Source organism: Lissotriton vulgaris, chromosome 12, assembly GCF_964263255.1.
Source record: "Lissotriton vulgaris chromosome 12, aLisVul1.2, whole genome shotgun sequence".
Classification (NCBI taxonomy): Eukaryota; Metazoa; Chordata; class Amphibia; order Caudata; family Salamandridae; genus Lissotriton; species Lissotriton vulgaris.
Window position 1 is genome coordinate 14,064,872 of NC_141700.1, and position 24,444 is coordinate 14,089,315.

Genomic DNA, 24,444 nt, shown 5'->3' on the forward strand with positions numbered 1-24,444 from the left:
AGGACATGGAGCCGGGGTCTCTTCAGGTGTACACCAATGCAGGACATGGAGCCGACAGCTCTTCAGGTGTACACCAATGGAGGACATGGAGCCGGGGTCTCTTCAGGTGTACACCAATGGAGGACATGGAGCCGGGGTCTCTTCAGGTGTACACCAATGGAGGACATGGAGCCGACAGCTCTTCAGGTGTACACCAATGAAGGACATGGAGCCAGGGCTCTTCATGTGTACACCAATGGAGGACATGGAGCCGGGGTCTCTTCAGGTGTACACCAATGGAGGACATGGAGCCGACAGCTCTTCAGGTGTACACCAATGGAGGACATGGAGCCGGGGTCTCTTCAGGTGTACACCAATGGAGGACATGGAGCTGGGGTCTCTTCAGGTGTACACCAATGAAGGACATGGAGCCAGGGCTCTTCATGTGTACACCAATAAAGGACATGGAGCCGACAGCTCTTCAGGTGTACACCAATGGAGGACATGGAGCCGGGGTCTCTTCATGTGTACACCAATGAAGGACATGGAGCCGGGGGCTCTCCAGGTGTACACCAATGGAGGACATGGAGCTGAGGGCTCTTCAGGTGTACACCAATGGAGGACATGGAGCCGGGGGCTCTTCAGGTGTACACCAATGGAGGACATGGAGCCGGGGTCTCTTCAGGTGTACACCAATGGAGGACATGGAGCCAGGGTTCTTAAGGTGTACACCGATGGAGGACATGGAGCTGAGGTCTCTTCAGGTGTACACCGATGGAGGACATGGAGCTGAGGTCTCTTCAGGTGTACACCAATGGAGGACATGGATCTGAGGGCTCTTCAGGTGTACACCAATGGAGGACATGGAGCCGGGGTCTCTTCAGGTGTACACCAATGGAGGACATGGAGCTGAGGGCTCTTCAGGTGTACACCAATGGAGGACATGGAGCCGGGATCTCTTCAGGTGTACACCAATGGAGGACATGGAGCCGGGGTCTCTTCAGGTGTACACCAATGAAGGACATGGAGCCAGGGCTCTTCATGTGTACACCAATGGAGGACATGGAGCCGGGGTCTCTTCAGGTGTACACCAATGAAGGACATGGAGCCAGGGCTCTTCATGTGTACACCAATGGAGGACATGGAGCCGGGGGCTCTTCGGGTGTACACCAATGGAGAATATGGAGCCGGGGTCTCTTCAGGTGTACACCAATGGAGGACATGGAGCCGACAGCTCTTCATGTGTACACCAATGGAGGACATGGAGCCGGGGTCTCTTCAGGTGTACACCAATGGAGGACATGGAGCCGACAGCTCTTCAGGTGTACACCAATGGAGGACATGGAGCCGGGGTCTCTTCAGGTGTACACCAATGGAGGACATGGAGCCGGGGTCTCTTCAGGTGTACACCAATGGAGGACATGGAGCCGACAGCTCTTCAGGTGTACACCAATGAAGGACATGGAGCCAGGGCTCTTCATGTGTACACCAATGGAGGACATGGAGCCGGGGTCTCTTCAGGTGTACACCAATGGAGGACATGGAGCCGACAGCTCTTCAGGTGTACACCAATGGAGGACATGGAGCCGGGGTCTCTTCAGGTGTACACCAATGGAGGACATGGAGCCGGGGTCTCTTCAGGTGTACACCAATGAAGGACATGGAGCCAGGGCTCTTCATGTGTACACCAATAGAGGACATGGAGCCGACAGCTCTTCAGGTGTACACCAATGGAGGACATGGAGCCGGGGTCTCTTCATGTGTACACCAATGAAGGACATGGAGCCGGGGGCTCTCCAGGTGTACACCAATGGAGGACATGGAGCTGAGGGCTCTTCAGGTGTACACCAATGGAGGACATGGAGCCGGGGGCTCTTCAGGTGTACACCAATGGAGGACATGGAGCCGGGGTCTCTTCAGGTGTACACCAATGGAGGACATGGAGCCAGGGTTCTTAAGGTGTACACCGATGGAGGACATGGAGCTGAGGTCTCTTCAGGTGTACACCGATGGAGGACATGGAGCTGAGGTCTCTTCAGGTGTACACCAATGGAGGACATGGATCTGAGGGCTCTTCAGGTGTACACCAATGGAGGACATGGAGCCGGGGTCTCTTCAGGTGTACACCAATGAAGGACATGGAGCCAGGGCTCTTCATGTGTACACCAATTGAGGACATGGAGCCGGGGTCTCTTCAGGTGTACACCAATGAAGGACATGGAGCCAGGGCTCTTCATGTGTACACCAATGGAGGACATGGAGCCGGGGTCTCTTCAGGTGTACACCAATGAAGGACATGGAGCCAGGGCTCTTCATGTGTACACCAATGGAGGACATGGAGCCGGGGTCTCTTCAGGTGTACACCAATGAAGGACATGGAGCCAGGGCTCTTCATGTGTACACCAATGGAGGACTTGGAGCCGGGGTCTCTTCAGGTGTACACCAATGAAGGACATGGAGCCAGGGCTCTTCATGTGTACAACAATGGAGGACATGGAGCTGAGGGCTCTTCAGGTGTACACCAATGGAGGACATGGAGCCAGGGCTCTTCATGTGTACACCAATGGAGGACATGGAGCCGGGGTCTCTTCATGTGTACACCAATGAAGGACATGGAGCCAGGGCTCTTCATGTGTACACCAATGGAGGACATGGAGCTGAGGGCTCTTCAGGTGTACACCAATGAAGGACATGGAGCCGGGGGCTCTTCAGGTGTACACCAATGGAGGACATGGAGCTGAGGGCTCTTCAGGTGTACACCAATGGAGGACTTGGAGCCGACAGCTCTTCAGGTGTACACCAATGAAGGACATGGAGCCAGGGCTCTTCATGTGTACACCAATGGAGGACATGGAGCCGGGGTCTCTTCAGGTGTACACCAATGGAGGACATGGAGCCGACAGCTCTTCAGGTGTACACCAATGAAGGACATGGAGCCAGGGCTCTTCATGTGTACACCAATGGAGGACATGGAGCCGGGGTCTCTTCATGTGTACACCAATGAAGGACATGGAGCCGGGGGCTCTCCAGGTGTACACCAATGGAGGACATGGAGCCGGCGTCTCTTCCGGTGTACACCAATGGAGGACATGGAGCCAGGGTTCTTAAGGTGTACACCGATGGAGGACATGGAGCTGAGGTCTCTTCAGGTGTACACCAATGGAGGACATGGAGCTGAGGGCTCTTCAGGTGTACACCAATGGAAGACATGGAGCCGGGGTCTCTTCAGGTGTACACCAATGGAGGACATGGAGCTGAGGGCTCTTCAGGTGTACACCAATGGAGGACATGGAGCCGGGGGCTCTCCAGGAGTACACCAATGGAGGACATGCAGCCGGGGTCTCTTCAGGTGTACACCAATGAAGGACATAGAGCCAGGGCTCTTCAGGTGTACACCAATGGAGGACATGGAGCTGAGGGCTCTTCAGGTGTACACCAATGGAGGACATGGAGCCGACAGCTCTCCAGGAGTACACCAATGGAGGACATGCAGCCGGGGTCTCTTCAGGTGTACACCAATGAAGGACATGGAGCCAGGGCTCTTCATGTGTACACCAATGGAGGACATGGAGCTGGGGTCTCTTCAGGTGTACACCAATGGAGGACATGGAGCTGAGGGCTCTTCAGGTGTACACCAATGGAGGACATGGAGCCAGGGTTCTTAAGGTGTACACCAATGGAGGACATGGAGCCGGGGGCTCTCCAGGTGTACACCAATGGAGAACATGGAGCTGAGGGCTCTTCAGGTGTACACCAATGAAGGACATAGAGCCAGGGCTCTTCAGGTGTACACCAATGAAGGACATGGAGCCAGGGCTCTTCAGGTGTACACCAATGGAGGACATGGAGCTGAGGGCTCTTCAGGTGTACACCAATGGAGGACATGGAGCCAGGGCTCTTCAGGTGTACACCAATGGAGGACATGGAGCCGAGGGTTCTTACGGTGTACACCAATGGAGGACATGGAGCCGACAGCTCTTCAGGTGTACACCAACGGAGGACATGGAGCCGGGGGCTCTCCAGGTGTACACCAATGGAGGACATGGAGCCGGGGTCTCTTCAGGTGTACACCAATGGAGGACATGGAGCTGAGGGCTCTTCAGGTGTACACCAATGGAAGACATGGAGCCGACAGCTCTTCAGGTGTACACCAATGGAGGACATGGAGCCGGGGTCTCTTCAGGTGTACACCAATGGAGGACATGGAGCCAGGGTTCTTAAGGTGTACACCAATGGAAGACATGGAGCCGGGGTCTCTTCAGGTGTACACCAATGGAGGACATGGAGTCAGGGCTCTTCATGTGTACACCAATGGAGGACATGGAGCCAGGGCTCTTCATGTGTACACCAATGGAGGACATGGAGCCAGGGCTCTTCATGTGTACACCAATGGAGGACATGGAGCCGGGGTCTCTTCAGGTGTACACCAATGGAGGACATGGAGCCGGGGTCTCTTCAGGTGTACACCAATGGAAGACATGGCGCCGAGGGTTCTTAAGGTGTACACCAATGGAAGGCAGTAGGACGTAGAGCAGAGGGCTCTTCAGGTGTACATCAATGCAGGGCTCGAGGACATGAAGTCGAAGGTTCTTCACATGTACATCAATTAAGGAACAGTCAGATAAACAAAGGTCTCTTTTAAAGTAATTTACAATAACATTTGCAGTAGACGGAAGTCATAAAGCTGGAAGGTGCTCACATCTGTAGAAAGTGTCCTGCTATCACATCAGGCCAAAGCAAACGCAACACTAAAGTATAAACAAAACTATGGCGTGGAAGAGAGCTGCCTTGTGTGTGGATGTGCTCCTTGTGAAAGGCAGCGTCAGATTGGCAACGCGGGCACTCGGGCAAAGCCTGGGGGGGCGGTATCCGAGTTCCAGTTGCGGGCTTTCTTTTTGAGCTGCCTTGGGGCCGATTTGGTCGCTTTCTGCTTTGTTCGATGCCGCCAGCGGCCCAGTGGGTGCCTAAGTGTCCTTTCTGGTAGTAGATGGGCGTCCATTACCTCCCTTTTATCAACTGCAGAGGTGTCACCCCTTACTCTCGCTGGGCTGGCCCATTAATGTATGCATATTGAGCGGGGGCAGGGGGCCTAAGCAAAAGTGGCCTCCCTTGTTTTCAGGTGTGTTTCACCAGTGTAAACTAATACGTGCATTTTTTTTTACACCCCCCCCCCCACCCTTTTTTTCAAATAAAATTTCACAGAAGCAGTGTTTTGCAGAAAGGCAGTATGTAAATGTGGGCTACTTTTTATTTAGCCTGCCCGGGCTGATTTTTAATCCTAATCCAACCCTGGTGAAAGGGGTAAACGCAGTCACTCACAGTGAGGTTAGCCAGTGGCTGAAGTGGGTGGATCAAGTGCGCCACGCTTTATGCTGTAGTGGGAGGAAGCAAAATATGAGTGACACACCAACAGACCAATGGATGAAGAGAGCTGGCTAGAGGCCCTTATAAGGACGTGTACTGTACATATCCTTTTAGTAAAATCAAAACGTCTTGGAACGTCTGTAATCTCTTTTATATATTTTGACTTTGTATAGTAGCTCTATTTATTGACTTTCATGCTTTTGCTATTATAGTTTCCCTCTCCTTCCCTTCCCTTTTTGAATTTTGTTTTGTTATGCTTTATTAATTATTGCTTCCTATATATTGATATTTTACAAGATTTTTGCAATGTTCAATTTTTCTGTATGTCTTGCTTATTGTTTATTATGTATTTGCTGATATAAAATTTCAATAAAATATTTTGAACACAAAAACGTCTTGGATAACGCCAGACCTAAAAATGCTAGGATTACTTGGCATCTTATTACACCACCATCCCCAACAAACCTTAGCTAAGGTGTACTTACTGCACCTGGGTGCATTTATTTTTGGGGTTGGAGTGGGGGTGCAGTTTGTCTTTTTTCCTCTCCATGAATAACATTGCCCCCCCCCCCTCCCCCCTCCCCATTAAAGCAACTAGAGACGATGGCACAGGCGCCTTGTTTCTGTATAAAAGGGGCAGGATTTGGGGTACACAGTATAATATTCAGCATCTTAAATATTGCTGTCTTTCTGTGTTTTTATTGGCTTTTTTAGGGGGCTTATAATGTGCCCCATACATTTATTCCACTTGTTAATATAAAATGGGCTGTTTTTGTGGGCCTGCCCCTGCAAGGACATCCCCCCCGCCCATATCATCTGAGCGTTTCCTGTTCTTGTAAATTGGTTTTTACCGCCTGCTGGGGGGTGGGGCCCCCTCCATCCATCCTCTGTGCAGGGTCATTTCCGGCTTCGATCGGCGCTCGCAGATGAATTGCCAGTTCCTCTCCCCCCACCCTGAAATAAGACGCCCCAGAGGACGCCCCCCCAGCGGAAGCCCTATCTGCCGGGGGCTATTCCTGGTCCTCGGGTCGATACGTTGTTCTGTGCATCCCCGGCCGAGCCGGGCTCTGACCTTTGCGAGAAGCCATTGCCCTTCAGGGGGGAGAGGGGACATCTTAAGGGGCGGGGAGAAGGTAAGGTTTCCCTGAAAACATCCGGCGCTTGTCTCGGGAGCCCCCCCTCCAACCCCCCAGCCCTCCCTTCCCCGGTCTGTGGAGCCGGTGCATGGGTGTATAGGCTAATGACATTAATTACAGAATGTTTATAGGACATCTGAACCCAGGCCTGTTCACGCCTGGAGGCTGTAACATGTGAAGCTCAACCAGTATATGTTTTAGATACATTATGGATGCACTTCCGGGTAATGAGTCCGCAGGCACTGGTGCTCTTCGGTGGTAGTTTTGTAAAGCGCTGCCTGCTGCCTTTTGGTCACTTCAGAGCGCTGCAGTTAGATGATGCGTGGTCATGACTAGGACACGGCAGAGGCCTGTGGATTGAGGGGTAAGAGCTCCTCCCTGAAGGCCTCGGAGCTCAGGCTCACCCCTGGTACCCATGGGGTCCAGTCATGCCAGCCTCGCCAGCTCGCTCCGCAGCCCTCCCAGAGGGACCTGCGGTTGGGGTCCTGCGCACAGGGCTGGGTTCAAGACCTTGCCCAGTCTGGGGCAGGGGATTCCAAGAACTTCTGGTTGCAATGTTTCTGAAATTTGAAGGATCGTTGGTCAATCCGCTGTAAGTGCTGCTTCGTGGTCCGCGCCTACCAGGCTACCTTCTAAGCACTTCGAGGGGGTAAATCTGTACTGAGCCTTCCTCCTCTGTGTCCCAGGTGCTAACACAACAGAGAACCAGCCCCTGATCTTCTCTAGGTTTCTTGACCAAAAAACCTTCGATGCCAATGGGTATTGAAAGATCCCAGAAGGGAAGCCCTGTTTGGAAACTTCACCTTCTACTGCTTGTGAATCCGTCGACCCCAGGGGGGTGTTTGATGTCAACCCTGTTGAGTTTTAAGGAGATACTCGATCCTGGCCGCGACGCTGGTGGACGGGTCCTCGGCGCTACGAGCGAGTTCGACGCCGAGCTCTTGGCCCTCAGATTGCATTATTTAAAGTTATTCAGAGGATGAGCCTGAGAGCAGTCCGTGGACCGGACAGGGGCTGAGTTGAGAAAGTAGAGCTAGTTACGAGAACATTCGTCCTGGGGAGGGATCTCCAGGTGTGATCCTGGCTCACTCGGGGCTCAACGCAGTCAGGAAGCTCATTGCGTATGGACGTACAGACTTCCCAGAAAGGACTGGTTGGTGGGAACCTGCTCATGGCCACCAACGAGGACCCTGGCCTCGAGCTGTAGCAGGCGGTGACCTACAAGTGTGGAAATGTGTGACGCGGCCCTCACGAGGACAAGTAGACCGCTGGCTGCACTCGGGGGGCTTGTGCGACTGTTGTACATTAAGGAGAGTGTCCAGTTCGGGACTTGGGGAAGTGAGGAGACCAATTCTTAAATGTTGTGTCCAGTTCTGGTGGTGAATCTGGAGCAGTGGGTCTCAATCTAGACGTCGCATTGCTTCGGTACTCTAGGCTCGGTGTCCTGTTGTAGAGGGCCTATCTCCAGAGGTTAGTGACCAGTTGGGATCCGTTAAAGACTTGTAACCAGGAGCGTGGCACGGTTTACTCCAGAGACTCGGAAGTGTGCATACACACACTGTAGGCAGCAGAGGTGTTGAACCCGGAGTCATGGCCGCAGGTGCAGTGGCACCATGGCCCAGCTCAGGTCCGCGGACTTGAGTTACAGCTGTAACTTGCTATCCACCGTCAAACAGGGAACCCCTTTCCTTTCTTCCAACCTCACTACGCCTCTGATTCAGACCCTGGAAAATATTGACCAGACCCTGTTAAGGTTTCAGTGAAGGAGCACTTCAAGAACTAGATGTCACAGTATGAGGCGGGCTTGGGGAGGCTCAGGAATAACATTGGAAAACATTCTGTAAAAGAGGTAAGGGCTGCAAGAGACCACCTTCAACATATAATGTACTGAAGACAGGTGCAATAACTTAGAATAAATAGACATCTAAGAGTGACCTGGAAGCATAACAGTGACCTGGAAGCATAACAGTGACCTGGAAGCATAACAGTGACCTGGAAGCATACTCGTGACCTGTAAGCGTAGCAGTGACCTGGAAGCATAACAGTGACCTGGAAGCATACTTGTGACCTGGAAGCGTAGCAGTGATCTGGAAGCATAACCGTGACCTGGAAGCATACTCGTGACCTGGAAGCATAACCGTGACCTGGAAGCGTAGCAGTGACCTGGAACCATAACCGTGACTTGGAAGCTTAGCAGTGACTGAGAAGCGGAACAGTGACCTGGAAGTATAACTATGACCTGGAAGCATAGCTGTGACCTGGATGCCGAACGGTGACCTGGATGCCGAACAGTGACCTGGATGCCGAACAGTGACCTGGTTGCCGAACAGTGACCTGGATACAGAACAGTGACCTGGAAGCGAAACAGTGAGCTGGAAGCGAAACAGTGACCTGGTATGGGAACTGCGACCTGACTATAGGTCAGTCACATGGCAGAAGAAGAGTGACATGAAAGAGGAACAGTGACCTGGAAGTAGATTTTTAGAAGGGGTAACTGAACATAACTGCAATGTTTGAATTTTTAAATATGTTTAGTATTGACAATTTTATAGAGTAATAGTGGAAATATTTTTTTGCTTCTGGGTGCCCCAAAGAATCTTTTTTTTTTTTTTTTACACGGGGGCGGCACTGTATTAAAAAGTTTCTTTCTCTTGTTACTTTTGCCCCAACGACTACTTTTCCTCCAAACCAGTTGCTTGCATTGTAGTTTAATTCTTGGTAATACTGCGATGCGCTCTGGCGCTCTCCGGGACCTTGTGCGCGCTGATATAAAACTTAAAAATAATTAAACAAAAAGAGAGTGAAAGCGAGGAGGACAGAGTGAGGGGTGGACGAACCTGCCCCTCCACTGGTCAGCACTGACTTCACAGAGCTCAACAAAGGAGACACTTCAGCAGTTTATAAATATAAGGATTTATTTGTTCCCTCACTTTGTATGCACTTTTAATAAATATTTCTGATATCCAAATATCAAAACAGTATTTAGGGTCAGTGTATTCCACTTCCACCGAGAGAACCCAACTCTGTGAATGGGTACAACAAGTGCACATCAGCACATAAGGTGACTACAGGGGTCATACCTGTCCCTCTCTGGCACACCAGGGGTGGCAGAGGCCAGCTCAGTGCACCGGTACTACAGGGCCAGAGTGCCGTTGCTATTAGCCCTTCTCGGCACAGGCGCTGTCCTGTAAATAGAACAAGGGGGGGAGTTATATCCAGCACAACTGACCAGGTTATATAAATAAAATATTTAAATAATGCTAATAAATATAAAAATATATAGTTTCCGTAAAAAAGGGATTTAAAGTCAGTAAGCAAAAGGTGTGGCAGACACCAGCATGGGCAGGAAGTGCGCCGAGACGTGCTTGCGCCGAGTCCGGTGGCCACGTCTCGTGGCGCCTCGACCGTTGAGGGACACGAACATCTGGCGGCCATGGTGCTTCCAGCGCCACGATGCGTAGGTGTTGTAGCCATTCTCCTCAATGCGCTCCTTGAACTGGCAGTTACGGTTGTACTCCTTCTGGGGTGGAGGGAAGAGAAGAAAGGGTGTGTCATTCATCTATACATCCATCAAAACGACCCCTCATCCACCCATCTCCACTCCTGCCAAAGCGCTTATCAACTGACAAATCAATGCACCTATTAACTGGTCCACCCAAACATTCATACACTGAGCTCTCAACCAGTCCTTCAACTGACTTGTTAATCCATCCATCAACTGACTTGTCTGTCAATCCATCCATCCACTGATCTCTCAGTCCATCCACTGACCTTTCAATCCATCCACTGACCTTTCGATCCATCCACTGACCTTTCGATCCATCCACTGACCTGTCGATCCATCCACTGACCTGTCGATCCATCCACTGACCTGTCGATCCATCCACTGACCTTTCGATCCATCCACTGACTTTTCGATCCATCCACTGACTTTTCGATCCATCCACTGACCTTTCGATCCATCCACTGACCTTTCGATCCATCCACTGACCTTTCGATCCATCCACTGACCTGTCAATCCTTCCACCAACCTATCAATCCATCCATCCACTGACCTGTCAATCCATCCACCAAACCGCCAATCTATCCACCAACATGTTAATCCATTCACCAACGTATCTATCCACTGACCTGTCAATCCATCCACTGACTTTTCGATCCATCCACTGACCTTTCGATCCATCCACTGACCTTTCGATCCATCCACTGACCTTTCGATCCATCCACTGACCTGTCAATCCTTCCACCAACCTATCAATCCATCCATCCACTGACCTGTCAATCCATCCACCAAACCGCCAATCTATCCACCAACATGTTAATCCATTCACCAACGTATCTATCCACCGAACTGTCAATCCATCCACTGACCTGTCGATCCATCCACCAACCTCTCAATCCATCCATCCACTGACCTGTCAATCCAACCACCAAACTGCCAATCTATCCATCAACCTGTTAATCCATTCACCAACGTATCGATCCACTGACCTGTCAATCCATCCACTGACCTGTCAGTCCATCCATCCATTGACCTGTCAATCCATCCACCAAACTGCTAATCTATCCACCAACATGTTAATCCATTCAACAACGTTTCCTGTCAATCCCTCCACCGACTTGTCAATCCATCCATCCACTGACCTGTCAGTCCATCCATCTACTGATCTCTCAGTTAATCCATCCACTAATCTCTAAGTCCGTCCATCCACTGACCTGTCAATCCATCCATCCACTGAACTGTCAGTCCATCCACTGACCTGTCAATCCATCCATCCATTGACCTGTCAGTCCATCCATCCACTGACCTGCCAGTCCATCCATCCACTGACCTGCCAGTCCATCCATCCACTGACCTGTCAATCCATCCATCCATCCATCGACCTGTCAGTCCATACATTCACTGACATATCAATCCACTGACCTGTCAATGCACCCCCCAAACTATCAATCCACCCATCCGCTGACCTGTCAATCCATCCGTCCACTGACCTGTCCATCCAACCACTGACCTGTCAATCCATCCATCCACTGATATCTCAGCCCATTCATTCATCCATCCACTGACCTGCCAATCCATCCATCCATGGATCTCTTAGTCCATCCGCTGACCTTTCAATCCATCCATCCATCCACTGACCTTTCAGTCCATCCATCCACTGACCTTTCAGTCCATCCATCCACTGACCTGTCAATCCATCCACTGACCCGTCATTCCTTCCATCCACTGACCCGTCATTCCTTCCATCCACTGACCCGTCATTCCATCCATCCACTGACCCGTCATTCCATCCATCCACTGACCCGTCATTCCATCCATCCACTGACCTGTCATTCCATCCATCCACTGACCTTTCATTCCATCCATCCACTGACCTGTCAATCCATCCCCTGACCTGTAAATCCATCCCCTGACCTGTAAATCCATCCCCTGACCTGTCAATCCATCCACCGAACTGTCAATCCATCCACCAACCTATCAATCCATCCATTCACTGACCTGTCGATCCATCCATCCACTGATCTCTCAGTCCATCCACTGACCTGTCAATCCGTCCAAACTCATCTGAGAGACACGTCAACTCAACTGTGAGACCAGTCAACTCAACTGAGAGACCAGTCAACTCAACTGTGAGACCAGTCGACTCAACTGTGAGACCAGTAGACTCAACTGTGAGACCAGTAAACTCAACTGTGAGACACGTCAACTTAACTGAGAGGCCATTCAACTCAACTGAGAGACATGTCAACTCAACTGAGAGGCCATTCAACTCCACTGAGAGACCAGTCAATTCAACTGAGAGACCAGTCAACTCAACTGAGAGGCCAGTCAACTCAATTGAGAGGCCAGTCAATTCAATTGAGAGGCCAGTCAATTCAACTGAGAGACCAGGCAACTCAACTGAGAGACCAGTCAACTCAACTGTGAGACCAGTCAACTCAACTGTGAGACCAGTCGACTCAACTGTGAGACCAGTAGACTCAACTGTGAGACCAGTAAACTCAACTGTGAGACACGTCAACTTAACTGAGAGGCCATTCAACTCAACTGAGAGACATGTCAACTCAACTGAGAGGCCATTCAACTCCACTGAGAGACCAGTCAATTCAACTGAGAGACCAGTCAACTCAACTGAGAGGCCAGTCAACTCAATTGAGAGGCCAGTCAATTCAATTGAGAGGCCAGTCAATTCAATTGAGAGGCCAGTCAATTCAACTGAGAGACCAGGCAACTCAACTGAGAGACCAGTCAACTCAACTGAGAGACCAGTCAACTCAACTGAGAGACCAGTCAACTCAACTGAGAGACCAGTCAACTCAACTGAGAGGCCATTCAACTCAACTGAGAGGCCATTCAACTCAACTGTAAAACCAGTCAACCCAACTCAACTGAGAAACTAGTCAACTCAACTGAGAGACTAGTCAACTCAACTGAGAGACTAGTCAACTCAACTGAGAGACCAGTCAACTCAACTGAGAGATCAGTTAAAGCAACTGAGAGGCCATTCAACTGACCTGAGAGGCCATTCAACTCAACTGAGAGGCCAGTCAACTCAACTGAGAGGCACGTCAACTCAACTGAGAGACCAGTCAATTCAACTGAGAGACCAGTCAACTCAACTGAGAGACCAGTCAACTCAACTGAGGGAACAGTCAACTCAACTGAGGGGCCAGTCAACTCAACTGAGGGGGCCAGTCAACTCAACTGAGGGGCCAGTCAACTCAACTGAGAGACCAGTCAACTCAACTGAGAGGCCAGTCAACTGGTCCATCAACAAAATGTTAATTGATTCATCAACTCCTCTGACAGTCCATCCACTGCCACTTTATATATGAAGTGACTCTTCATCAGTTTGGGACTTTCATTACCACGGAGTACAAACAAATTCAACACATTGATGGGGTGGGGGGCTCGTAATAACAGAGCTGGAAACTGACACCTGCTATACATACAGGGGCAAAATTGGGCCCAAAACACACCTGGTGGAAATATAGTTAGGGCACAGCAAGAGTATGATTCTGAACAGAGCTGTGGGGAGGGGAGGAAGGCGACTTACCGTTCCATATAGTCTCCCTTTCTTGTTCATTGCCAAGTAATGGCCATTGTGCACAGATTTGATGACGACAACTCCCACTTTCACCGAGCGGATCTCCAGCACACCTGCGGAGAGAGTGGTACATGTGGGGTTAAAGCCCTTTTCAAGTTGGAGACGCTTTTGAAAGGACCCGTGTCATCGGTAGCCCTTTCCACCAGTCCTGGATTGTAAACCACCTGTAGGCCCATAGTAGCAATTGGAGGCAAGGAACTACAACCCCAGAATGCAAAAGACACAAGGTCACTTGTCAGTTATTCACTAGGTGGAATATTTGTGCATTTTACTGCCTATCTGAACAAATACTCCTAACAGAAGAGAACCGGGAGTATCAGAACCCCTGTACTCTGCCCAAGCCTCCACCGTACTTCCGTAGGAGGCTCCAGCTCAATGGCGTCATCAGTGTGCGACACACACATCAGCTCTGTTCTCTTGAGGAGGAGTTTGTAACCTTTTGTTTACAATATTTGATACATGAAAAGGCGGCAAGAGTTACACTAAAAGAACCCCATGGTTTTACAATTAGATTATCCACAGTTGAAAATGAGGCTGTCAGGATTGAGAATTACTTTTTAATTCCTCATCAATCCATTGTGTACTAAATGTGCAACACGTGCAATCAAACACTCCTTACCTGGTGCCTTCGTGTGTCATAAGTGCTAGAACTGTAGTCTCACCTATAGGGTAAGCCTCACACCTTGGAGCAACACCATTCTCACTCTTTAGCGTTACATCTTGGGTGGAAGTGAACCAGGGTTTGAGTCTCACACCCTGAAGCACAGACTCACTCATTGGGAGTGAGTGTTACACCTTGGAGCACAGTGTCACTCGTGGGGTGTGGCTCTCGCTGCTGGGTGCACAGTCTCAGTCACTGGGTGTGCAAGCTTCCCTCAGCAGCAGCAGTAACCACAGGAACAGCAGTGCACATTTGTATCACACAAAGTACAGGCAAACACACTTTTTGTGAACCCAGAGGATGTGTCAAGAGTTGGGAGTGCACACTTTCCTCACACATAATACAGGTAGATGCAGTGTAAGATTCCCCACACAGCACTCACCATGTCTATGATCTCCAAAATAACCCTCTCTAAACTCTTCCCTCCTCTATCCCTCCTTTTACTCATCCCAAACCTCATTTTACTGCTATGATCTTCCGAGTAACGCTTTCTAGACTCTTCCCTCCTCTATCCCTCCTTTGACTCATCCCAAACCTCATTTTACTGCTATGATCTTCCGAGTAACGCTTTCTAGACTCTTCCCTCCTCTATCCCTCCTTTGACTCATCCCAAACCTCATTTTACTGCTATGATCTTCAGAGTAACGCTTTCTAGACTCTTCCCTCCTCTATCCCTCCTTGGACTCATCCCAAACCTCATTTTACTGCTATGATCTTCAGAGTAACGCTTTCTAGACTCTTCCCTCCTCTATCCCTCCTTGGACTCATCCCAAACCTCATTTTACTGCTATGATCTTCCGAGTAACGCTTTCTAGACTCTTCCCTCCTCTATCCCTCCTTGGACTCATCCCAAACCTCATTTTCCTGCTATGATCTTCCGAGTAACGCTTTCTAGACTCTTCCCTCCTCTATCCCTCCTTTGCCTCATCCCAAACCTCATTTTACTGCTATGATCTTCCGAGTAACGCTTTCTAGACTCTTCCGTCCTCTATCCCTCCTTTGACTCATCCCAAACCTCATTTTACTGCTATGATCTTCCGAGTAACGCTTTCTAGACTCTTCCCTCCTCTATCCCTCCTTTGACTCATCCCAAACCTCATTTTACTGCTATGATCTTCCGAGTAACGCTTTCTAGACTCTTCCCTCCTCTATCCCTCCTTTGACTCATCCCAAACCTCATTTTACTGCTATGATCTTCCGAGTAACGCTTTCTAGACTCTTCCCTCCTTTGACTCATCCCAAACCTCATTTTACTGCTATGATCTTCCGAGTAACGCTTTCTAGACTCTTCCCTCCTCTATCCCTCCTTTGACTCATCCCAAACCTCATTTTACTGCTATGATCTTCTGAGTAACGCTTTCTAGACTCTTCCCTCCTCTATCCCTCCTTTGACTCATCCCAAACCTCATTTTGCTGCTATGATCTTCCGAGTAACGCTTTCTAGACTCTTCCCTCCTCTATCCCTCCTTTGACTCATCCCAAACCTCATTTTACTGCTATGATCTTCCGAGTAACGCTTTCTAGACTCTTCCCTCCTCTATCCCTCCTTTGACTTATCCCAAACCTCATTTTACTGCTATGATCTTCCGAGTAACGCTTTCTAGACTCTTCCCTCCTCTATCCCTCCTTTGACTCATCCCAAACCTCATTTTACTGCTATGATCTTCCGAGTAACGCTTTCTAGACTCTTCCCTCCTCTATCCCTCCTTTGACTCATCCCAAACCTCATTTTACTGCTATGATCTTCCGAGTAACGCTTTCTAGACTCTTCCCTCCTCTATCCCTCCTTTGACTCATCCCAAACCTCATTTTACTGCTATGATCTTCTGAGTAACGCTTTCTAGACTCTTCCCTCCTCTATCCCTCCTTTGACTCATCCCAAACCTCATTTTACTACTATGATCTTCCGAGTAACGCTTTCTAGACTCTTCCCTCCTCTATCCCTCCTTTGACTCATCCCAAACCTCATTTTACTGCTATGATCTTCAGAGTAACGCTTTCTAGACTCTTCCCTCCTCTACCCCTCCTTTGACTCATCCCAAACCTCATTTTACTGCTATGATCTTCAGAGTAACGCTTTCTAGACTCTTCCCTCCTCTATCCCTCCTTTGACTCATCCCAAACCTCATTTTACTGCTATGATCTTCCGAGTAACACTTTCTAGACTCTTCCCTCCTCTATCCCTCCTTTGACTCATCCCAAACCTCATTTTACTGCTATGATCTTCCGAGTAACGCTTTCTAGACTCTTCCCTCCAGTATCCCTCCCTTACTGATCCCAAACCTCCTTTTCATCAGAACGGGGAGGAAGCAGGGCGGGGCAGCAGCACAGGAGAGCAAGGCCTAGGGAAAAACATATAAAAAACTGTAAACAAACAAGGGAAGAGTAGGGGGAAGTGCTAAAACCAGGGAAAGGAAGGAGAAAGCAGTAAAGTGAGGCAAAAGCAGGAGAGAGCAATGCAGCTTCACAGGGGAGCGGCCCGGGACCTGCTCCATGGGATCACCCGCCGCCTCCGCTCAGTAGGTCCTGGGAGGAGGGAGGGGTGCTGGGAGGTGGTAGGCGGGGCTAGGAGTGAGGCGGGAAAACGGGTGGCAAGTGGGAGCAGCAAATGACGGAAAAACAAAGAGAAACAGGGAAAAACTAAGGAAAACCACTCAGAAAAACGGGGAGGAAGCAGGGTGGTACAGCAGCACGGGAGAGCAAGGCCTAGACCTATACTGTTCCCTCTAACTTCCCCAAACCTCATTTTACTGCTATGATCTCCCTAATAACCCTCGCTAGACTCTTCCCTCCTTTATCCCACACAAATAGACTGACTCCCATGTCCACTGCTCGAATTAACAACTTATATTTCCCTCTACTAATCCACCACGAATCCTTTTTGGGTTGCGGAGTAGCGTGCCACTCGCCGAAAAGGGAATCAGCGCCTCGCTTGAGGTAGTTAGCGCTATATAACTACAATTACCATTACAATGCAAGCTTGTATCACACACCGAACTGTACCTGCACAGGTGCATGCTCTCTACACAAGCGCAGAGCGCCCATAGGGCTGAAAGGGCTCCAGCCCCCCCACCTTGTGTGTCTCAGCCCCGGCTGCTGCAGCTCGAGCTGCTGGGGGCTCGGCTGGGCAGTGTCTAGAGTCCCCGTACCAAAAACTGCACCACCAGTCCAAAACTGGACCCCACCCTTCCTGCCCACTGGGAAAATGCCTGGTGCCCGCTAAGGCCTGTCCGGCCCTCACCCTGAATAATGCCATAAAACCAATAATTTAACTTGTATCTGAAACCCTACACCAGCCCTCAATAACATACTGAGGTACTTCAAGTGTCTGCAAATGAACCCTGCATTCAGGCCACTCACTCCTCATTCCCTTCACCTTCACACTCACCCTGCACTCACAGCGATCACAACACACACACTGATCGCCATGCACTCACACTATTCACCCTGCACTCACAATGAGCACACAGCACTTATGCCACTTGCCATGAACTCGCACTGTTCTTCCTCCATTTACTCTCTGGTCACTCGAGCACACCGCTCACCCTGCATTCACACCGCTCACCCTGCACTCACACCGCTCACCCTGCATTCACACCGCTCACCCTGCATTCACACCGCTCACCCTGCATTCACACCGCTCACCCGGCATTCACACCGCTCACCCTGCATTCACACCGCTCACCCTGCATTCACACCGCTCACCCTGCACTCACACCGCTCACCCTGCATTCACACCGCTCACCCTGCATTCACACCGCTCACCCTGCATTCACACCGCTCACCCTGCATTCACACCGCTCACCCTGCATTCACACCGCTCACCCTGCATTCACACCCCTCACCCTGCACTCACACCGCTCACCCTGCACTCACACCGCTCCCCCTGCACTCACACCGCTCACCCTGCATTCACACCGCTCACCCTGCATTCACACCGCTCACCCGGCATTCACACCGCTCACCCTGCATTCACACCGCTCACCCGGCATTCACACCGCTCACCCGGCATTCACACCGCTCACCCTGCATTCACACCACTCACTCTGCATTCACACCGCTCACCCTGCACTCACACCGCTCACCCTGCACTCACACCTCTCACCCTGCACTCACATCGCTCACCCTGCACTCACACCGCTCACCCTGCATTCACACCGCTCACCCTGCATTCACACTGCTCACCCTGCATTCGCACCTCTCACCCTGCATTCGCACCGCTCACCCTGCACTCACACCGCTCACCCTGCACTCACACCGCTCACCCTGCATTCACACCGCTCACCCTGCATTCACACCGCTCACCCGGCATTCACACCGCTCACCCTGCATTCACACCGCTCACCCGGCATTCACACCGCTCACCCTGCACTCACACCGCTCACCCTGCATTCACACCGCTCACCCTGCACTCACACCGCTCACCCTGCACTCACACCGCTCACCCTGCACTCACATCGCTCACCCTGCACTCACACCTCTCACCCTGCATTCACACCGCTCACCCTGCATTCACACCGCTCACCCTGCATTCACACTGCTCACCCTGCATTCACACCTCTCACCCTGCACTCACACCTCTCACCCTGCACTCACACCGCTCACCCTGCACTCACACCGCTCACCCTGCATTCACACCGCTCACCCTGCATTCACACCGGTCACCCTGCACTCACACTGCTCACCCTGCATTCACACCTCTCACCCTGCACTCACACCTCTCACCCTGCACTCACACCGCTCACCCTGCACTCACACCGCTCACCCTGCATTCACACCGCTCACCCTGCATTCACACCGGTCACCCTGCACTCACACCGCTCACCCTGCACTTACACCGCTCACCCTGCACTCACACCGCTCACCCTGCACTCACACCGCTCACCCTGCACTCACACCGCTCACCCTGCACTCACACCGCTCACCCTGCATTCACACCGCTCACCCTGCATTCACACCGTTCACCCTGCACTCACACCGCTCACCCTGCACTCACACCGCTCACCCTGCACTCACACCGCTCACCCTGCACTCACACCGCTCACCCTGCACTCACACCGGTCACCCTGCACTCACACCGGTCACCCTGCACTCACACTGCTCACCCTGCACTCACACCGCTCACCCTGCACTCACACCGCTCACTCTGCACTCACACCTCTCACCCTGCATTCACACCGCTCACCCTGCATTCACACCGCTCACCCTGCATTCACACCGCTCACCCTGCATTCACACCGCTCACCCGGCATTCACACCGCTCACCCTGCACTTACACCGCTCACCCTGCACTCACACCTCTCACCCTGCATTCACACCGCTCACCCTGCATTCACACCGCTCACCCTGCATTCACACCGCTCACCCTGCATTCACACTGCTCACCCTGCATTCACACCTCTCACCCTGCACTCACACCTCTCACCCTGCACTCACACCGCTCACCCTGCACTCACACCGCTCACCCTGCATTCACACCGCTCACCCTGCATTCACACCGCTCACCCTGCACTCACACTGCTCACCCTGCATTCACACCTCTCACCCTGCACTCACACCTCTCACCCTGCACTCACACCGCTCACCCTGCACTCACACCGCTCACCCTGCACTCACACCGCTCACCCTGCACTCACACCGGTCACCCTGCACTCACACCGGTCACCCTGCACTCACACCGCTCACCCTGCACTCACACCGCTCACCCTGCACTCACACCGCTCACCCTGCACTCACACCGCTCACCCTGCATTCACACCGCTCACCCTGCATTCACACCGTTCACCCTGCACTCACACCGCTCACCCTGCACTCACACCGCTCACCCTGCACTCACACCGCTCACCCTGCACTCACACCGGTCACCCTGCACTCACACTGCTCACCCTGCACTCACACCGCTCACCCTGCACTCACACTGCTCACCCTGCACTCACACCGCTCACCCTGCACTCACACCGCTCACTCTGCACTCACACCGCTCACTCTGCACTCACACCGCTCACTCTGCACTCACACCGCTCACCCTGCATTCACACCGCTCACCCTGCATTCACACCGCTCACCCTGCACTCACACCGCTCACCCTGCACTCACACCGCTCACCCTGCACTCACACCGCTCACCCTGCACTCACACCGGTCACCCTGCACTCACACCGGTCACCCTGCACTCACACTGCTCACCCTGCACTCACACCGCTCACCCTGCACTCGCACTGCTCACCCTGCACTCACACCGCTCACCCTGCACTCACACCGCTCACTCTGCACTCACACCGCTCACCCTGCACTCACACCGCTCACCCTGCACTCACACCGGTCACCCTGCACTCACACCGGTCACCCTGCACTCACACTGCTCACCCTGCACTCACACCGGTCACCCTGCACTCACACCGGTCACCCTGCACTCACACTGCTCACCCTGCACTCACACCGCTCACCCTGCACTCACACCGCTCACTCTGCACTCACACCGCTCACCTTGAACTCACAGTGATCACTCTGCACTCACACCGCTCACCCTGCACTCACACCGCTCACTCTGCACTCACACCGGTCACCCTGCACTCACACCGGTCACCCTGCATTCACACCGCTCACCTTGAACTCACAGTGATCACTCTGCACTCACACCGCTCACCCTGCACTCACACCGCTCACTCTGCACTCACACCGCTCACCCTGCACTCACACCGGTCACCCTGCACTCACACCGGTCACCCTGCACTCACACTGCTCACCCTGCACTCACACCGGTCACCCTGCACTCACACCGGTCACCCTGCACTCACACCGCTCACCCTGCACTCACACCGGTCACCCTGCACTCACACTGCTCACCCTGCACTCACACCGCTCACCCTGCACTCACACCGCTCACCCTGCACTCACACCGCTCACCCTGCATTCACACCGTTCACCCTGCACTCACACCGCTCACCCTGCACTCACACCGGTCACCCTGCACTCACAGTGATCACTCTGCACTCACAATGCATTGCACTGTTCACCCTGTACCTCACTCTGCAGTCACACAAGCACACTACTCACTCTGCACTCATGTGACACTTCACTCAGCCGTCCTCCTCACTGCTCAATAAGCAACTCATTCAAACAAACCCATCATTAACCATTCATTCATTCGTCCCATTCTGCAGTTACATCTGCACCCAACTTCATATGGTCCCCTCACTCACCCTGCAGTCACTCCTCTTACCCTCCTCTCACCCTCCTCTCACACTGTTGCATCGCTCACTGTGCACTCACATGGGCACTCCTGCCACCCATACAGCGCAGAAGGTTAATGTGCCTGCTACAAAGAACGTGTACCATGCCGATCACAGAAATGTGTAAGTGTACTAGAGTAGCGCTATAAAAAAAATGAAATGTTTGTCAGAAAGGGGCTTTCGAGAGATGTGTTTGCCCCTGACCCCCCACCCCCTCCCTAAATTCGGGTCTAGTTGCCCCCCGTCTCTACCCACCTTCTGAGTGCAGCGCCGCACACCTGCAATGTCACAGGTGCATCCACTTCCGGTGACGCGTGTGCACCCCAGGGCTGTGAGTACTGCCAGGGGAATTAATGCGAGTCGAGCCCGGCCGGTTTCACTGCAGTGATCGTTGTTTCTCGTCGCCCGCGCTACCCACGTGTTTGCGCTTTTGAAAGCCTACCCTAGGTAATAATTATTTTAATATGCATTACCAAATGATACTGATTGTATCAATCTCAGAGGAGAAACGACTGAACCCCAGCGGGAGGTTCAAAGGCTGCCGCCGCCGCCGAACATAGATTCATTTAATTACGCATGAGTGCATTTTTATATAGCGCCGACACTACACAAGGGCGTTAGAGCGCTTTAGGTTTCACAGCAAGAGATGCAAAGTTACACACAGCTGGTGCGGGTAGTGGCAGGAGGGTTGGGCCCAGTAAGGCAGAGGTAGTGAGGTCAGCCCGAGTCTCGGGGAGGTTAAATGTCCATGGGATTACTGCCGCAGAGGCATGAAGTGCATTAACCCCAGCGCTACCTTACCCGCTCTATTGACTTCCGGTGCAAGGCGCGCGCCGACAGTTCACTTCTAGGCACGTGGGTGAGCGTAGACACGACTCCCCGTGCATACATGTCCACAGCATCCTACGTCGGTGTTCAGTGGCGAATGAGCGCAAACAGGCTGCACTGTTACTTGCGCAACGCGCGCTCTGGATGGCTTTACTCACCCTGTCACTCCCTACTCACCCTGTGTGTACTACTCTGTGTCCACCCGCGCTCCAAACTGAGGCCTACTCACTTGCGCATCTGGTTGTAAAGGTACTCAGTGGCGCTACTCACCCTTTGCTACCCCTTGTGGTGCTACTCGCTTGCGCAGCGCGCGCATCTGGCTGCGCAACTACTCACTTGTGGTGCTACTCTTTGTGTTGCATTAAACTGTGTACTCACTCTCTTGCGCAGCGCGCGCAGCTGGCCGTGCCGGTACTCACTCTCTTGCGCAGCGCTGCGCAGCTGGCCGCGCCGGTAGCGCAGCGCGCGCAGCTGGCCGCGCCGGTACTCACTCTCTTGCGCAGCGCGCGCAGCTGGCGGCGCCGGTACTCACTCTCTAGCGCAGCGCGCGCAGCTGGCCGCGCCGGTACTCACTCTGTCCAATGTCGCCCCATCGGCGCCCGCGCACCTCTCCGTTGCGCTCGATGTGCAGGAAGTAGTTGGTGGCGGAGTAGAGCCACCGCCAGCGCACGTCCCCCTCCAGGTGGCTGTAGCTGCGCACGTGGCGGCGCACCGCCCAGGGAGGGGCAAGGTGGCACCTGGGTGGCATGGCCGCGGCGCCCACTGCCAGGACTAGGAGCAGGTATGAGGGTACCCAGGGCGGGGGTGGGGCGAGTCCGGGGGCCCCAGAGCCGCTGCAGGTGCCCATGGCCGGTGTAGCGCCTAGAGGCCAGAGAGCTGAGCCAGGGGGCTAGCGCCGCGTGTGCTTAGAAGACACCGCCAGGGCCGGCACCCCGCGGCCACCCGAGGCCCCCTCCGCGCCGGCTCCATGCTCCCCTTCCTGCTGCCAGGGGTGCCCTACAGTTCCTGGAGGCCACGCCCGCGTGCCATGCTCCTGGGTACCACCGCGATGACGCGCACCTGGGCGAGCAGTGGTCAATGAATGAATGAAGGTATCAGGGCCACTGCTGGGCCTCTCCTCCCCGGGAGTCCAGCCTGTCCCCTCCGAGCTGGGGTATGGATGAATGAATGGAACTCACTCCTCTAGGCGCTTCCTGGCTGTGAAGGCAGTGGACGCGCCCTCGGGACCTTCCTCCTGTGCCACCGGGCAGCCTCAGAGCGAGGCTTACTGGACGAAGGGAGGACAGAAGGCGCTAGAGCAACTCCGTGCCCTGAAGCGCCTCTAGGCGCTGCTGAAGAGATGCGCTCTCAGTTCCTTCCTCGAGTGCAGCGCTGCGCCCCAGCCGCCTCTAGGCGCTTCCTGGCCCTGGCAGGGGGGCTTCGGAAGGGACGCGTCCTCGCCTCCTGCCTCACGAGCTGCCGCCCGTCCTCGGCGCAGTTGTCGGTGCCTCTGGTACCGCCGGTTTTCGGATGGCACTGGTCGCCTAGTGGCTCAGAGGTGGCTTCGGTGGCCTGCGCCTGTCTGGAACTCTCTGGTTGTCGGTGCCTGTTGTTAGCCCGGCTGTCGATGGGACGTGTCCAGGTGTGGGTGGCTGGTGTAGTCGGTGGCTCTTGTTAGTCCGGCTGTCGGTGGTACTTGTTAGCCCGGCTGTCGGTGGCTGGTGTTAGTCCGGCTGTCGGTGGCTCTTGTTGGTCCGGCTGTCGGTGGTTCTTGTTAGCCCGGCTGTCGGTGCCTCTTGTTAGCCCGGCTGTCGGTGCCTCTTGTTAGTCCGGCTGTCGGTGGCTGGTGTTAGCCCGGCTGTCGGTGGCTGGTGTTATACCGGCTGTCGGTGGCTGTTGTTAGCCCGGCTGTCGGTGCCTCTTGTTAGTCCGGCTGTCGGTGGCTGGTGTTAGCCCGGCTGTCGGTGGCTGGTGTTATACCGGCTGTCGGTGGCTCTTGTTAGCCCGGCTGTCGGTGGCTCTTGTTAGTCCGGCTGTCGGTGGCTCTTGTTGTCCGGCTGTCGGTGGCTCTTGTTAGTCCAGCTGTCGGTGGCTCTTGTTAGTCCGGCTGTCGGTGGCTGGTGTTCCGGCTGTCGGCGGCTCTTGTTAGCCCGGCTG

General features: G+C 53.1%; 1 protein-coding gene across 2 annotated transcripts; it reads right to left on the minus strand.

Moving 5' to 3' along the window:
- Positions 1–9,409: 9,409 nt before the first annotated feature.
- On the minus strand, positions 9,410–24,069 carry FGF22 (fibroblast growth factor 22). Of its 2 annotated transcripts, none has more exons than XM_086946310.1 (3): positions 22,882–24,069; positions 13,538–13,641; positions 9,410–9,996 (listed from the first exon to the last, which is right to left on the minus strand). In XM_086946310.1, the coding sequence occupies exons 1-3, from the start codon at positions 23,153–23,155 to the stop codon at positions 9,787–9,789; spliced, it is 588 nt and encodes a 195-aa protein (XP_086802436.1). In that variant the 5' UTR covers positions 23,156–24,069; the 3' UTR covers positions 9,410–9,786. The 2 variants fall into 2 exon arrangements, with proteins under 2 accessions (XP_086802436.1, XP_086802435.1); XM_086946309.1 differs by having other exon boundaries at positions 9,410–9,999.
- Between the last annotated feature and the right edge of the window lie 375 nt (positions 24,070–24,444).